General features: G+C 46.6%; 2 protein-coding genes across 3 annotated transcripts; one reads left to right on the top strand and one right to left on the bottom strand.

The window, feature by feature from the left end:
* Positions 1 to 6: 6 nt before the first annotated feature.
* Positions 7 to 8624, top strand: RABEPK (Rab9 effector protein with kelch motifs). 2 transcript variants are annotated; one of them, XM_070956583.1, is made up of 8 exons: positions 7 to 74; positions 1742 to 1902; positions 2949 to 3101; positions 4600 to 4761; positions 5021 to 5170; positions 6283 to 6432; positions 7664 to 7932; positions 8538 to 8624. In XM_070956583.1, exons 1-7 carry the CDS (start codon positions 19 to 21, stop codon positions 7912 to 7914), a joined length of 1083 nt encoding a protein of 360 aa, XP_070812684.1. In that variant the 5' UTR covers positions 7 to 18; the 3' UTR covers positions 7915 to 7932; positions 8538 to 8624. The 2 variants fall into 2 exon arrangements, with proteins under 2 accessions (XP_070812684.1, XP_070812683.1); XM_070956582.1 differs by lacking the exon at positions 8538 to 8624 and having other exon boundaries at positions 7664 to 8116.
* On the bottom strand, positions 8445 to 17177 carry HSPA5 (heat shock protein family A (Hsp70) member 5). Its single transcript, XM_070956581.1, has 9 exons — positions 17099 to 17177; positions 14664 to 14833; positions 13731 to 13962; positions 12187 to 12324; positions 11964 to 12076; positions 11465 to 11855; positions 10334 to 10571; positions 10041 to 10208; positions 8445 to 9380 (listed from the first exon to the last, which is right to left on the bottom strand). Exons 2-9 carry the CDS (start codon positions 14780 to 14782, stop codon positions 8821 to 8823), a joined length of 1959 nt encoding a protein of 652 aa, XP_070812682.1. The 5' UTR covers positions 14783 to 14833; positions 17099 to 17177; the 3' UTR covers positions 8445 to 8820.

Below are 17177 nucleotides of genomic sequence, written 5' to 3' on the forward strand. Positions count from 1 at the left end.
AACTCTGGCTTTGCCCCAATGGAGAAGGTGCTGCGGAAGCTGAAGCCCAGGCAGAAACCGCAGGCGGCCGCCTGGTAACGTGTCTCCTTGCACGTGTGCATTGCTAGGATCGGCGCAAAAAAAAAGGGGGGGCATGCAAGATCCAAAGTGTGGGGGGGGAGATGCTGAAGGCAGGAGTGGGGAAGGAGGGTGTAGAGCGTGGGAGGCTCCTTGCATGCACGCACACAACAAGGGCAAGGAAGGAAGGAAGGCTTGGCACGTCTGCACGCTTTGACCTTTGCAGGAGAAGAGAAGGACGGAGAGAGAGCCTGGGCATCTTCAGATGGGCATTTTCCTTCCCTCCCTCCTTCCTTCCTTCCTTCCTTCCTCCTTCCTTCCTCCTTCCTTCCTTCCTTCCTCCCTCCCTCCTTCCTCCTTCCTTCCTTCCTCCTTCCTTCCTTCCTCCCTCCTTCCTTCCTTCCTTCCTTCCTTCCTTCCTTCCTCCTTCCTTCCTTCCTTCCTCCCTCCCTCCCTCCCTCCTTCCTCCTTCCTTCCTTCCTTCCTTCCTCCTTCCTTCCTTCCTTCCTCCTTCCTTCCTTCCTTCTTCCTTCCTTCCTTCCTTCCTTCCTCCTTCCTTCCTTTCTTCCTCCTTCCTTCCTTCCTTCCTCCTTCCTTCCTTCCTTCCTTCCTCCTTCCTTCCTTTCTTCCTCCTTCCTTCCTTCCTTCCTCCTTCCTTCCTTCCTTCCTTCCTTCCTCCTTCCTTCCTTCCTTCCTTCCTTCCTTCCTTCCTTCCTTCCTTCCTTCCTTCCCACCTTGGTGGCCCCCTTTCCTGGTTCCAGTTTTAGGCAGGTCGTGCTTGGCCACTTGAAGATCATTCAAGCGTGCAAAAATTCCAGGATCCTTCCTGGCCCCGGGCGATGCAGAATTCCCCAAAAAAAAATCCATCCCATTGGGTAGTAGGGAAAGAGGGTGGGGTATTATCCCCCTAGAAAATGTGCCCCGCTGTACAATTTAATGGTCCTGTTTTTTGGGGGAGGGGGGAAATTTGGGCATAAATGGGGCCCTTGGAGGATTTTTTTGCAGGCGTTTCACGACCCAACTAGATAACGTCATCAGTGCTAGAGGGAGTGGGGGTTTGTGGAGTGAAGGAGGAGGAGGAGGACGGTGGGGGTCTTCTGAGCTTGGTGGTTTTCTTGCAGACCTTTCATGACCCAACTAGATAACGTCATCAGTGCTAGAGGGAGTGGGGGTTTGCAGAGTGGAGGAGGAGGAGGACGACCGTGGGGTCTTCTGAGCTTGGTGGTTTTCTTGCAGACCTTTTATGACCCAACTAGATAACGTCATCCGTGCTAATGAGTGTATTGTTTGCTCCCTGTTTATATACAGTAGCTTCTCCTTTCAGTCTGGGCAGAGGTGTGGTTTTCTCCATGGATAGTTTGTCTGAATCCCTGCTTATCTATTGGGTGCTGGTTGCGGAGTGAAAATAAACAGAGAGCACACACACCCCCATACTCTCTCGCACTGATGACGTTACCTAGTTGGGTCACAAAAGGTCTGCAAGAAAACCACCAAGCTCAGAGAGAACCACAGTTCAACCCTGAGTTACAAATATTCTCTTTTTATTTATTTTATTTATTTGTCGCATTCCTATGCCGCCCAACTCCCTGGGGACTCTTTTATCAGCAGCTGGATGAATGTTTCTTCTGTTTCTCCCTTTCTCTCCCTCTCTCCCTCCCTCTCTCTCTCTCTCTGTGCCTGCCAGGTATTCCCTCGCCTTGTGCGGGAAGAGCCCCTGTGCTCGTGTGGGCCAAAACTCTTTATATCTGCCTCCTTTGGAGCCGGGAAGCAGAAATGGGAAAGTGGTTATCATCGCCGGAGCAAATCCGAGTGGAAGTTTCGCTGACTCCTATTGTATTGATCTTGGTGAGTTAGGCTGGGAGGGAAAAAGCACAGGAAGTGGACATTGCTGAATTGAATTTCCTGGAGGTTGGTGTCTCATTTCCATACTGCATTAAACTATAGGTGTGTATTAAAAATGACCATGTTTCTAGTCCTTATGGATACATGGCCGAGCAGAGCAGAGCAGAGCAGAGAGGTAAAATAGAATTGTTTTACTGGCCAATGGCGATCGGACACACAAGGAATTTGTCTCCGGTGCATAAGGTCACAGTAAATAGCAGGTCGTAAATCATAGTTACAATCATTAATCCTAGGTTACGAACAACAATTGATAAATCATAAACCAAAGGGCGGCATATAAATCAAATTAAAAAAATAAAATAAAAAAAAAATAGAAGAAGATAGTAGAGAAAAGAAGACAGTTTATGACCAGGATGTGAGGGGTCTGTAAATATTTTCTCAGCCCTCTTTCTGGTAGTAGACAGGTCCTCTGTGGAAAGCAGCTGCTTGCTTTTAAGCTAGTTAAATACCCAGAGCGTAGATCGAGCCGTGCGTAAAGGAAGGAATTGGGAGGGCGTTGGGAGGTTTTGATTTCTCAACCATGAGAGTTTTTTGCTTCCCAGCAGGAAATCTTAAAACGCATTTAGGGCTTGATATCTGTCCTCAGGGTGGATAAAAATCAATGATTTTTTTAAAAAAATCAGATTTTTTTGATTTAAATCGGATTTTTTTGATTTTTATTGAATTTATTTTAATAAAAAACTTTTGGGGTAAAAATCTATCGTAAGACAGTTTTCTATTTAAGATACATAAATAATTTAGGTTATTCAGCATGAAACGGAGCTTAGTTATGTAGCACGAGGCTGTATATTCTGCAACACTGGGACGATCGGTGAGTCAACAGTGGGTCAAAGGAGTAGCAGAGATGACAGTTGCTCTTTAAAAATTATGATTTAAATCGAGTTGATTTAAATCGAGCCTTTTTACTAGTGATTTAAATCGTGATTTAAATTGTGATTTAAATCAACTCGATTTAAATCAAATCCACCCTGTCTGTCCTTCCATTGTAGATGCTAATTGCTGGACCGCGCCAGGCTGGGTAAATCTGTTGCCACGCTACGAACATGCTGCGTTTGTCCCCACGAGCCGTCCCAACACCGTCTGGGTCTACGGAGGGGCTAGTGAAACTGGGAACCGAGATTGCGTACAGGTTTTGGATCTCGGTAAGTATCCTTCTGCTCGGTCCCTCGCTCTTATCGAATCCGATCTAAATCAGTAGGCCGATAGCCCTTGAGTTAACCAACCCATTCATTTAGCGGTCTGTTTGAAAGCGCAAACGGTGCTGAACAGAAGTGACTCGTGACCAATCCTTGCGCTTACCACCAGTAGCGTCCCTGCGGTTACATTAAATACACAACCACACCCAAATTGCAATCGTGTATTTGTGCTGTTATAGTCTCCTGGGGGCAGGTATGTGTGTGTGTGTTTTCCCAGTGGTGAAATCCAATTTTTTTTTACTACCGGTTCCGTGGGCGTGGCTTGGTGGGCGTGGTGTAGCTTGGTGGGCATGGCAGGGGAAGGATACTGCAAAATCTCCATTCCCTGCCCACTCCAGGGGAAGGATATTGCAAAATCCCCATTCCCTGCCCACTCCAGGGGAAGGATATTGCAAAATCCCCATTCCCTGCCCACTCCTGGGGGAAGGATATTTTAATTGGGTGAATTTTATGGGTAAGGGGTTTTAAAATTGGAGAAGCCAAAGATAATTTAATTTGTTTTAATGTATTTTAATATTTGTATTGTGTGTTTTTAATTCTGGCTGTTCACCGCCCCGAGTCCTTCGGGAGAGGGGGTGGTATAAAAATTTAATAAATAAATAAAATAAATATTGCAAAATCCCCATTCCCTGCCCACTCCTGGGGAAGGATATTGCAAAATCCCCATTCCTTCCCCACTCCAGGGGAAGGATACTGCAAAATCTCCATTCCCTGCCCACTCCTGGGGGAAGGATATTGCAAAATCCCTGTTCCCATCCCACTCCAGGGGAAGGATATTGCAAAATCCCCATTCCTTCCCCACTCCAGGGGAAGGATACTGCAAAATCTCCATTCCCTGCCCACTCCTGGGGGAAGGATATTGCAAAATCCCTGTTCCCATCCCACTCCAGGGGAAGGATATTGCAAAATCCCCATTCCTTCCCCACTCCAGGGGAAGGATACTGCAAAATCTCCATTCCCTGCCCACTCCTGGGGGAAGGATACTGCAAAATCCCCATTCCCTGCCCACTCCTGGGGGAAGGATACTGCAAAATCCCCATTCCCTGCCCACTCCTGGGGGAAGGATATTGCAAAATCCCTGTTCCCATCCCACTCCAGGGGAAGGATATTGCAAAATCCCCATTCCTTCCCCACTCCAGGGGAAGGATACTGCAAAATCTCCATTCCCTGCCCACTCCAGGGGAAGGATACTGCAAAATCCCCATTCCCTGCCCACTCCAGGGGAAGGATTCTGCAAAATCTCCATCTCCATTCCCACCCCACTGCAGGGGAAGGATATTGCAAAATCTCCATTCCTTCCCCACTCCAGGGGAAGGATTCTGCAAAATCTCCATCTCCATTCCCACCCCACTGCAGGGGAAGGATATTGCAAAATCTCCATTCCTTCCCCACTCCAGGGGAAGAATACGGGCCACAACAACTCACAGTTTTCTCTTTTTCCTAGAAACCGGGTCGTGGGAGAATACCAAGGTGATCGGCAATCCACCGAGCCCTCGCACGTTCCACACCTCCACGGCAGCAATTGGGGATCGGTTCTATGTATTTGGAGGAGGGGATAAAGGGGTAGATCCTGTCCAGGACCAGCAGCTTCACATCCTCGACTCAAGTAAATGAACAGATTTAAGGCTTTTATTATTATTTTGTTTCCACGCGCCCTTACGTTGCACGGGCTAAAAGGAAAGTAGGCGAACTCCAGATCCCAGCCTTCCCTGCGGCATTTGTTATTTTGGCAGCTGGGGCTGCTTCACCCATCCTCCTAAGAGCCTCATTTGCTTCTCCCGAAAATGGGCACGTTAGAAAAAAAAAAAACCATCTTCGTTCTCATTTGAGGAGAAGCGAGCCTGATTTTGTTTTCCCTCTTTCAGCCACGTTGACGTGGTCGCAGCCGGAGGTGCGCGGTCATCCTCCTGCTCCCCGACATGGTCACGTGGTGGTGGCGGTGGAGAATCGACTGTTTGTACATGGCGGCTTGGCGGGTGACACCTTTTACGACGACCTGTTCTCCCTTGACATAAGTAAGTGCACCCTGTGGTGTTAAAATTAGCAAGGAAGGTACGTTTGAGTCTTCTCTCTCTCTCTCTCTCTCTCTCTCTCTCCCTCTCTCTTTCTGTCTCTCTCTGTCTTTCTCTTTCTCTCTCTCCCTTCTCTCTGTCTTTGTCAGTCTCTCTTTCTCTCTGTCTTTCTGTCTCTCTTGCGCTCTCTCTCTGTCTCTTTATCTTTGTCTCACTCGCTCTCTCCCCCTTCTCTCCCTGTCTCTTTCTCTGTCTGTCTCTCTCTCTCTCCCCCTTTCTGTCTCTCGTTGTCTCTCTTCCCACTTTCTCTGTCTCTTTGTCTTTGTTTCTCTCTCTCTCCTTTCTTTCTGTCTCTCTCCCCCCTTCTTTCTTTCTCTTGCTCTGCATCTCTCCCCCTTCTCTGTCTCTATCTTTGTCTTTCTCTCTCTCTCCTTTCTTTCTTTCTTTCTGTCTCTCTCCCTTCTTTCTTTCTCTTGCTCTGCGTCTCTCCCCCTTCTCTGTCTCTATCTTTGTCTCTCTCTCTCTCTCCTTTCTTTCTTTCTGTCTCTCTCCCTTCTTTCTTTCTCTTGCTCTGCGTCTCTCCCCCTTCTTTGTCTCTATCTTTGTCTTTCTCTCTCTTTCTTTCTCTCTCTCTCCCCTTCTTTCTTTCTCTTGCTCTGCGTCTCTCCCCCTTCTCTGTCTCTTTGTCTTTCTCTCTCTCCTTTCTGTCTCTCTCCCCTTCTCTGTCTCTTGCTCTCTTTCTTTCTTTCTCTGTCTCGCTCCGTCTCTCTGCCCCCTTCTCTCTTTCTGTCTCTTTCTCTGTCTCCCTCTTTTTCCGTCTTTCTCTCTCTGTATGTCTCTCTCTCTCTTAAAATCTTTCCGAAAAAAAGCAGATCTGATCTTCCCAAGTTTCCTCCTCCACCATTTTGTCTTCGCCGACACCAAAATGGCTCCTATAAGGACCTATCCCAGCTTCCAAAAACGCTTCCGAATGAACTTTGGGGCTGTCCTATTCCCCTGTTGAATGCTGAAACGCTACTTTTTAAAGGGGAGGGTTATCTTGAATTAAAGCAAGCCATGATTTATTTTGAACTTTGCACCAGAGGGCCCTGAGGGTGATCGCGTTATCTCTGCAGGGGACCTCAAATGGGAGAAGTTGTCCGCCTCGGGATCCGTTCCTGGAGGCCGAGCGGCCCACTCAGCGCTTGCTTTCCGAGGTCACATTTACATCTTTGGAGGAATGGACCCAACAGGCGAACTCAATACCACGTACAGATATCACATAGGTATCCTTGGCGGTTATTTTAATTCTCTTGGCGCGTCAAGATAGGTGCGATGGCTTTTCCGGGACTATCTTGGGCCTCTCCAAGGCCAGACGTCCTCTAGCGCAGTGATGGCTAACCTTTTTGACATCGCGTGCCAAAAGTGGGGGGGTGGTGTCACGAGAGTCCGTGGCCACAACATAATTTTATGTGCCCTGCCCCCCCGCGCATGCACGCATGACCCACCCCCTCAAACTTTTTAAACGGGGAGCCAAGTCACAGTCCCTCAGACTGTTTGGGGGGGGGTGGGGGTGCGAACCGGCTGGACGGACATGGCTAGCTGGTCATGTGACTGTGGGCATGGCCAATTTAGTGGCCCAAACAATACCCACAAATTAAAAACTTTTGTTAATGCTCCTGGGGGTGGAATGCAGGTTAGGGAAGGGATGTGGCTGCCTTGGGGTGTGTATGAGGGACTTCTGTTTGTGTGTGTATGTCCCTCTCTCCCGAGGCCGGGGACGCCAAAAATGAGCCGGTTTTGGCCTCCCGAGACCTCCACACGTCCCATTTTTGGTCTCCCCGGCCTCCAGTATTTACTTATTTATTTACTTATTTACTTATTTATTTACTTATTTATTTACTTATTTATTTACTTACTTATTTATTATTTATTTATTTATTTATTATATTTCTATACTGCCTTTCTCCCGTAGGACTCAAGGCGGTGTACAGTCAAGAAAAATATAGATACGCAAACACCATAAAATTGCTAATTAAAATTATTATTATAACATAGTTTGAACCTAAAATTAGATAACATTTTAAAAACATTCACACGTTCGTATGTGTAGTCCCGCTTGTTGGAACAAGTATTACTTGGCTGCCCAAAAAGGCGCCCAATTTTTGGCCTCTAGAAGGCGGGTGGGGGCCTGTGGGTAGGCGGGGCAATCTGGGCGGGGCAGCTTGGTGGTCCCACGCGGGCCGGATTAATGGCTTCGGCGGGCCGTAGTTTGAGGACCCGCGGGTTAGCAGGTTAGAACCTGGGAGACTGAGAGTTCTAGTCCCGCTTTAGCCACGAAAGCCAGCTAGGAGACTTTGGGCCAGTCCCTCCCTCTGTCAACCTAGCCCACCTCGCAGTGTTGTTGTTGTGGGGAAAACAGGAGTATTAGGTATCGTTTGCTGCCTTATTTATAAAAAATAAATAACCCGCTTTGTTTTTTCTTTCCGAAAACATTTAAAACCTAACCCGCTGCAGAAAAAAGTCATTGGACGCAGATGGAGTTCACCGCTCCGTTACCTCCTGGCCGGCTGGACCACTCCATGTGCGTCATTCCTTGGCAAACTTCCGGCGAAGACCCCCCCGGTCACAAAGGAACAGAGGAGGCTGCTCAAGGGGACGGAGGGCAGCCAGAGGAAGGGCTCGTTCACCTCTGCTTGGTATTTGGGGGCATGAATATGAAAGGGAATATCTATGACGACTGTATCGTGAGCGTGCTGGAAGAATAAAATTGGGCCGAACAAGTGGTAAGGCTCGTGGTCTGATGGGTGTGGCTTGGTTCTCCCAACTGCATTGGGCAGGGAAGCGGTCACGCCTCCTGTATTTAATTGTCCGTCACCTTTTATTTAAAAAAAAAGAAATAAATGTTGGAAATATTTGTCGTCTCAAGCCTGCAAGCAGCAAGGCTGCAGGGAATAAACGGGTTTCAATAAGAGGATATTTGCAGCTCGGGATTGGTGTTCTCTTTTTCAGCCTGGCTGGTTTTCCTGCAGACGTTTCATTACCCATCTAGGGAACATCATCAGTGCTAGGAAGAGAAGAGGGGGAGGAAGACAACGATGGGGTCCTTGGTGCCGTCTCAGGTTGGGTGTTTTAATGAGAGGAAGGGGAGGGCCGTGGGGTCCTCGGTGTTCTCCGAGCTTGGTTATTTTCTCGCAGGTCGTTTTTAGGCCAAGCTGATGATGTTACCTCTTTGGGTAATGAGAGGTCTGCGATAAAAACTCTTCCGCCATTTCCAATACTGACACAGGAACCAAAATTCAGTGTAAATAACAAATTTATTGGCGCTTCGGAGGGTAGAAAAAAATTCTCCATGGAACACACACAAACCCTCTTTTTTTTTTTTAAATAGAACAATCGGTTAAGGAGAATATGCTTCAAGGAAGCCCCCTCCCCCTCCTGGCAAGTTAATTTCCCACCCCCCCCAATCCCACCCCAGGGGACACTTGTCAACTGCTAACGAAAAGCAGTAAATCAGCCGCTTTGGGGCTATAAACATTTCCAAACTCCACGGACGTGAAGATTCTGATCGCATCCCAGTGTCTCCAGTTCAATAGCTTAAACTGAAGGAAAAAGAAAAATATATATGTCCAAAAGTCCTCTATTTACACAACGTGGTCGTTTTAAGAGAGGCCCTATAACTCGTCCTTCTCCCCTGCCTCTTCCCCGCCGGGGGGAGGACCCGCCCCGCCGTACAACTTCCCCACGATGGGCTGCACCACTTCCTCCAGCTCTTTCTTCTGCGCTTTGAACTCTTCGATGTCGCCGTCCTGGTGGCTCTCGAGCCACTCGATCTTCTCCTCCACCGCCTTCTCTATGGTCTCCTTGTCCTCGGACGACAACTTCCCGCCCAGTTTCTCCTTGTCGCCGATCTGGTTCTTCAGCGAGTAAGCGTAGCTCTCCAGCTCGTTGCGGGCGTCGATGCGCTCCTTCAGCTTCTTGTCCTCCTCGGCGAATTTCTCGGCGTCGGTCACCATCCTCTCGATCTCCTCGGGCGTCAGGCGGTTCTGGTCATTGGTGATGGTGATTTTGTTCTTGTTGCCCGTGCCCTTGTCCTCGGCCGTCACCCGCAGGATGCCGTTCACGTCGATTTCGAAGGTGACTTCGATTTGAGGGACGCCGCGCGGCGCCGGGGGGATGCCGGTGAGGTCGAAAGTGCCCAGCAGGTGGTTGTCTTTGGTGAGTGGACGTTCTCCTGTGGGCGAGAGATTTGGATGGATCCTCGGTTTGAAATTTAAACATCCTGTGATCTCTCTAACTGCCAGATCACAGACACAACCAAAATGACAGAGGTGGAAGGGAACTTGGAGGTCTTCTAGTCCAACCCTCACACGTCCCCATTCAAGCATAGGGTACAAGTGTATTCAATATGATACGTATTAAATATCTACCGTATATCGCTGAAGTTTAAAAAGGGATGGATAGCATTAAGACTTAAAGTCATTTTCATTTCAGCTATGATCCATTTTCGGTGGAAAAGGCAAAAGTGCTGCACTTTAGCATTTTTTTAAAAATAAAAACCATACTGAGTAATTTAGCATTTTTAAAAGCATAGAGAGTTGAGGAGATCACGAGTTCAAGTCCTGCCTTAGGCATGAAAGCTGGCTGGGTGACTGGGCCAGAAACACATGCCAGATATGTTTCGCTGCCTTGGGAAGGGACAGCCTGAAAATTCTCAAGGAGCGAAGCAACACGCCTGACTAGGTGGCTCAGTGGCTAAGACGCTGAGCTTGTCGATCAGAAAAGCTGGCAGTTCGAATCCCCAGTACAGGTCTCGATGACCTCCAAAGGTCCCTTCCAACTTCCGTTACTGTTAAATAAAAAAAAGAAAGAAAGAAAGGCAAATAAAATTTACCTTCGTAGACTTTGATCGTCACCGTCGGCTGGTTGTCGGAAGCCGTGGAGAAGATCTGGGACTTCTTGGTGGGCACCACGGTGTTCCTTGGGATGAGTTTGGTCATGACGCCTCCCACCGTCTCAATGCCCAGAGTTAGGGGACACACATCAAGTAGCACCAAGTCCCCTGAAACGAAAGGAAGGGAAATTGAGGGGAAAAATTAAGGATCGGCCTTGAGAAGGTCAGAAATCACAACCCAGATTTTATTAACTTCACAAATTAAACCTCTGTCTCTCTCTCTCTCGGCTTACCGGTATCCTGATCGCCAGAAAGGACACCAGCCTGAACCGCGGCCCCGTAAGCTACAGCTTCGTCGGGGTTGATCCCCCGAGACGGCTCTTTGCCGTTGAAGAATTCCTTCACAAGCTGCTGGATTTTCGGGATCCGGGTGGAGCCGCCCACAAGGACAATCTCATCGATATCCGATTTCTTCAGGTCTGCGTCTTCTAGAACTTTCTGGACAGGTTTCATGGTGGAGCGGAAAAGATCCTGGAAAACAGGAGCGGGAAAGGAATTAGTGACTTGTTTTTTAAGCTATTATTATCGTTGGCTTCGGAGAACCACAAAGTACATTTCTTGCCCTCCAATGTTTGCTGTTTGTTTGGGGTTTTTTTTGAAGTAGAGCAAGGGGTTGGGGCTGTCTCCAAACTTGGCCACTTTTAAGACTTGTGGACTTCAACTCCCAGAATCCCCCAGCCAGCCAGCCGTGGGAATGGTGGCTGGGGAATTCTAGGAGTTGGAAGTTCACAAGTCTTCAAGTTTGGAGACTCCTGGAATTAAAGCGTCTTGTAGAAGCCACTCCCATCACATCAACGTTTTGATTCAACATTGCGGCTACTTTTGGTTCTTTCTTAGGTCACCCTAAGGAGGTTCTTGCTAGGTTCTATATTTCCCCTTCAACATTCGCTGAGTCGGTTTTGTGAAAATGTGCGAACTACAAAGCCTCCAGGGCCTGATAGGAGTGAGGCAGAGGAACAGGAGGAGCCTGTTCTTAATGCACGCATGAGAAGAGCTGCCAGAAGGCAAGAGCAGCTCAAGCAAAGAGGACAACTCAGGAGTAAGGCCAAGAGATGATTGGCCCCTCCCATAAGGCTTAAAACAGACCAGCTTTGCCAGAAAACGTTTGTAGCTTCGTCTTCTTCGTCTTGTATTTTTGTATCTGTGACTTCTGAACGTTTGCCAAGAAAGGCCTTTGGCAGTTTGCCTAATTGGACCAAGGTTTGTGATAGGACTGAGGAATTTTGTGTGGGGAGGAATTTGCTTTAATTTAGTTGAACGACGCTGGGAATGAAGTAATTCTCAGCTGTTCGAATAAAGTTTGTGTTTTTTCACTGACTGATTTTCCTACTCCTTCCTTGGGCCTGGGTCACAACACCACCTACCATGTTGAGTTCTTCAAACTTCGCCCTGGTGAGGGTTTCCGAGAAGTCTTCGCCTTCAAAGAAAGACTCAATCTCGATCCTGGCCTGATGCTGAGAAGAAAGCGCTCTCTTGGCCTTCTCCACTTCTCGCCGGAGCTTCTGGACCGCCCGGTTGTCCTTTCGGACGTCCTTGCCGGTTTTCTTCTTGTAGAGTTTGATGAAGTGCTCCATCACCCGCTGGTCGAAGTCTTCTCCGCCCAGGTGGGTGTCTCCGTTGGTGGCCACCACTTCGAAGACGCCGTTGTCGATGGTCAAGAGAGACACGTCGAAGGTTCCGCCGCCCAAGTCGAAGACCAGAATGTTCTTTTCGCCTTCGCGCTTGTCCAAGCCGTAGGCGATAGCGGCTGCGGTTCTACAGAGGAGGGGGAAAGAAAAATATATTTAGAAGGGCACAAGGCAATAAACGCACCTTCCCTCGATGGTAGTAGAAGATCAGCACAAGGAGGTGGCATCTACTTACGGTTCGTTGATGATTCTCATGACATTCAATCCGGCGATGGTGCCGGCATCCTTTGTGGCCTGACGTTGAGCATCGTTGAAGTAAGCAGGCACAGTGACAACAGCGTGGGTGACCTAAGTAGATAGATGAAAATAAAAGAAATGAAGTGACTGATGAAGTGATATGGATGCTTTCCTTCTCCCCTAGAAAAAAAATGAACCCAGTTCAAAGAACGACGCCTTACCTTCTTCCCCAAATAGGCTTCGGCAGTTTCTTTCATCTTCGTCAGAACCATGGCAGAGATTTCTTCGGGGGCAAAAGTTTTGGTCTGGCCTCCTCCGATATCAACCTGAATATACGGCTTAGTCTTCTTTTCAATAACCTGTTCAGGACAAGGAGGATTAAGATACCACGGCAATCCAGGAAAATCTTGCATTCGCCAACGTTAAAACTTATTTTTTTGTGTGTCTTGGAAGAAAGTAAAAAGGCTACTTTAGATTTCGGAATGCAGATTGCGAAATCTCTTATTAATGACCAAACCAAATACATTTCTAGTTTCTAATAGAATATTGGTAAGAGCAAAGGCTTCCCTGTGGTGGCTCCCTCTCTGGAACATCATTCCCCCTCCCCGAGATTAGAATGGCCCCCGCTCCAGCACTCTTCCAGAATGCACTGATTCTGCCAGTGGGCCTGGGGAACCCAGAGCGGGATGGAGCCCATTAGAGCCTTGATAGTACAATGGTCTAAAGCACCCTGTTATTAAGTCCAGCTGCCTGCAATTACTGCAGGTTCGAATCTCGCCAGGCTCAAGGTTGACTCAGCCTTCCATCCTTTCTAAGGTAGGTAAACTGAGGACCCAGTTTGTGGGGGCAATAAGCTGACTTTGTATAAATATACAAAAGTATGAAGGCTATTGCTTAACGCATTGTAAGCCACCCTGAGTCTCCGGAGAAGGGCGGCATATAAATCAAATTTAAAAAAAAAAAAAAAATTGGCTTGTGTGATCTGTCGCCAGGGCAGGGGTGTGTGATTTTACCGTGTTTTCCCCGAAAATAAGACCCTGTCTTATATTTTTTTTGGAACCATGAAATAAGCTGTTGGCCTTATTTTCGGGGAGGTCTTATTATTTTGGGGTGCGTGGAGCAAGATGGGGCTCTTCTTGCCGTCTTATCTGATTTCCAGCTCTGCATTTAAATATTTTTGGGGAGGGCTTATTTTCAGGGGGGGGAGAGAGGAGGCTTATTTTAACACATGTGCTCAAAAGCCCGATTGGGCTTCTTATCAGGGGATGTCTTATTTTTGGGAAAACAGGGTATTATATTAATTTTTCTGGTTTTTTTTATTGGTTTTGTTTTAAATGAGGTTTTGTGTTCTGTAAGCTGTCTTGAGTTGCCATGGGGGAATAGGCAGCAATATAAACTCAACAAATAAATACAATAAATAAGTCCTCCAAAAGGCTTCAAGAGCCACATCGGAGAGTATTTTCCAAGCGTAACGAAGTGAACTGACTGAAAACATTTCATATACGAAGCTAGGTGGATGCTACAACATTTTCCAAGCTGATGTTAAGTTGGATTCGTATCTTCGCTCAGCCATATTAAGATTAGGCCCCCTCCCCTCCCCAAATTGCTTAAGTTTGATAGGTGAACCAATTCTTGTGATTATGAATGAATACTAGCCTAGCTGTAGCAATCACCTCCGGGTGCCTTGAAAATAATATATATATTTTTTTACAAGATGCATCTAAGAACTAAAGAGTTCTTAAAGAGGGAAAAGCCTGGCACACACCTTGAAAGGCAGGTATTTGATATCCTGCTGCACGGAAGGGTCGTTCCACGTTCTCCCAATCAGACGCTTGGCATCGAAAACGGTATTCTCGGGGTTGGAGGTCAGCTGGTTCTTGGCGGCATCGCCAATGAGACGCTCGCCTTCCGGCGTGAAGGCCACGTAGGATGGCGTGATCCGGTTGCCCTGATCGTTGGCAATAATCTCCACGCGTCCGTTCTTGAAGACCCCAACACTGGAGAGGAGAATGGTTGCATTAAAACCATCAACATATGGTTGCATTTAAAAAAAAAAAAGCATCAACTAACAAGAGCACAGCAGCCGTGGCAGGCAGGAAGCTATCTTGATGCAGAACATTCAATGGGAAATTCGCCTGCATTGCAACATTTGTCATACCTAAAATGAGAGCGAGCCCCACTCTGGCACTGATGACGTTACCTAGTTGGGTCATAAAATGTCTGAAAGCAAGCCACCAAGCTCGGAAGTACTGTGGGTAAACAGGGAGCAAACCCCCCTCACTAGCACTGATGACGTTATCTAGTTGGGTCATAAAATGTCTGAAAGCAAGCCACCAAGCTCGGAAGTACTGTGGGTAAACAGGGAGCAAACCCCCCTCACTAGCACTGATGACGTTATCTAGTTGGGTCATAAAATGTCTGAAAGAAAACCCACCCAGGGCTCAGAGAGCACCAAGGACCCCTCTCGTTTCAACCCTGAGCTACAAATATTTTCTCCCATCTGTTACATATGTTTGCATGCCTCCCAAATCAAAGGTTGGGAAAGAAACGTTGGGCATCAAATTCGGTGTACCAAACAATGCACCCCCATTGTAACCAAATTCCAGCTGCGTTCTGCACCGAGAGCTTCAAGGCACTCCTCAATTAAACCCAGTATCCCCCACTCATGGATGGAAGCAGCTCTTTTCTTTTTACTTACCAGGAGTAAGTGGTTCCCAAATCAATGCCAACCACGGTCCCCACATCCTCCTTTTTGTCATCGTCATCAGCAAAGACGCTGCCCACCAATAGCAGACAGACCACGGTGTAGTACTTCATGTCTTTTTTTCTTTTTTTAGGCTCACGCACCAAACGGGGGAAATTAAAACACTGTGGGGAAGACAGACGAGGCAGAGCGTTAAGACCAAATGGCGTTACACATCCCCAGAGGGTTTTGCATCATCACTCATGGAAGCGCAGGGGAAGTGACGACACAAGATGGGAGACTGGCCTACAGAGATCCAGTCGATAATAAAAAGCCGTAGAGTTTTGTACTCTTTTTCCACTCTGCTCGTTGGCAGGAGAGAGGAAAACCCTGAAAAAAATCAAAGGCAGTCTTTCTTTCTCTCTTTTATTTTTTTTAAGAAAGTGATTGTCCTCAACTATTCTAGAAATCTTTTCAATGCATGCCGGCTCTACAATCCGACACCATTCAATTGAAATGCACAGCCTGAAAATTCTCAAGGAGAGAAGCAACAAGCCTGAAATGTATGCACATTTTTTTGGACGTTCTAAGTTTTTAAATTGCTTTAACTGTTTTAGAATTGTAGGCTGCCTGTGGGCCGAGATAGGTGGCTATAGAAACCAATCAGTCCATCATCAATCAAATAATACTGTTATTTGAGGACTAGGTGGCTCAGTGGCTAAGACGCTGAGCTTGTCGATCAGAAAGGCTGGTGGTTCAAATCCCTAGTACGGGTCTGCATGAGTAAGGGGGCTAGACTAGATGACCTCCAAGATCCCTTCCAACTCGGTTACTATTAAATTCTGTTAAAACTTGGAACTAAGGAGAAATTTCCTGACAGCTAGAACAGTGAACCAGTGGAACAACTTGCCACCAGAAGTTGCGAATGCTCCCAACACTTGGAAGCTTTTTAAGAGGAGGTTGGATAACCATTTGTCTGACGTGGCGTACAGTTTTCCTGCCTAAGCAGCGGGGGTTGGACTAGAAGACCTCCAAGGATCCCTTTCCAACTCTTTGTTACCCTATATAAAATGCCAAGTGGGCACAAACTGGGGGCGAAACCAGCCACCCTAGCTCCTAAAAAAAAAAGTGCAAATAAATCCATATAGCATCTAAGGATGCTAACAGATGTTGCCCCCACCCAAAAAAACGTATCAGGTTTAGCAGACCTGGGTTCAGGTCTTCCCATGCATTCAGATGTTATTTCCAGGTACAACACCCCATCCAAGGTTTTGACAGCTCCCTTTTTTCAATCCCCCCCCTTGTAATAATGCATTAATCCCCCACCCCAAAAATATAAGACACACCAGAATAGAATAAAACTTAACCATATCTCCTCTTTTAAGGAGAATTGTAAAAATTATGGTGGCTCAGCAGACTGATAGCATTGTGATTAACACCAGCTGTTTGCAATTACTGCAAGTTCGAATCTCCCCAGGCTCAAGGTTGACTCAGCCTTCCATCCTTTCTAAGGTGGGTAAAACGAGGACCCAGTTTGTGGGGGCAATAAGCTGACTTTGTATAAATAAACAAAAGGATGAAGGCTATTGCTTAACGTGTTGTAAGGTGCCCTGAGTCTCTGGAAAAGGGCGGCATATAAATCAAATTTTTTTAAAAATGCAATTTTAAAAGGAAAAAAAGGATCTTTGGGGGATTAAAAGGAGGACTGAAACAAGGGGAAGTAAGATGATAGATAGATAGATAGATGATAGATAGATAGATAGATAGATAGATAGATAGATAGATAGATAGCATTATTGTTTCAGCCAGGGTTTTTCCTATTAAATCAAGATGTTTATATAGCCACAGTTCAGTGAAATCCCAATTCACTATTTTCTAGGCTTTATCAGACATTAACCAGCATATAGATAGATAGATAGATAGATAAAAGATAGATATATATGAATATATAGATAGATATGAAAAACGTTACAATCAGGTATATGGATATATATATATATATGAAAAACGTTGCAATCAGGTATATGAATGAATATATATATATTTATGAAAAACGTTGCAGTAGGAACAAATAACAAAGGAAGCCAATTAAGTAATTATATATAATTATATATAATATAATAATTATATATTAAGTAATTATATATAATTATATATAATATAATAATTATATATATTTATATATATAAAAATCAGGCATTAAAATAAAACTAGATCCAATGGCAATATGAAATATAGGAATAAAATGAAGCCCCCCACCCATCATCATCATTTCAAACCCCCTCCTCTTCTCTTGCTGATCTTCCCCCCCACCCCCAACCCCATGATCCTGCAGGCTGTGGATGATGGGATTTGTCGTCTTCGGTGGGAGCTAAAAGGCCAAATTAGAGCCGCCCACCCCCATTCCCAAGCCGTGACCCACTGCAACCCCCACCCCCGCCAGGACTCACCGAGAAGGGCTTTTCCCCCCAACGCCGGTCAATTCCTCCCACGCTGCCTTCCTCGCACTTGCGACGCTCCGATCGAGTA

The sequence above is a fragment of the Pituophis catenifer genome, unplaced genomic scaffold, assembly GCF_029215685.1.
Source record: "Pituophis catenifer annectens isolate HBS135680 unplaced genomic scaffold, rPitCat1.0.hap2 SCAF_101, whole genome shotgun sequence".
Taxonomy (NCBI): domain Eukaryota; kingdom Metazoa; phylum Chordata; class Lepidosauria; order Squamata; family Colubridae; genus Pituophis; species Pituophis catenifer.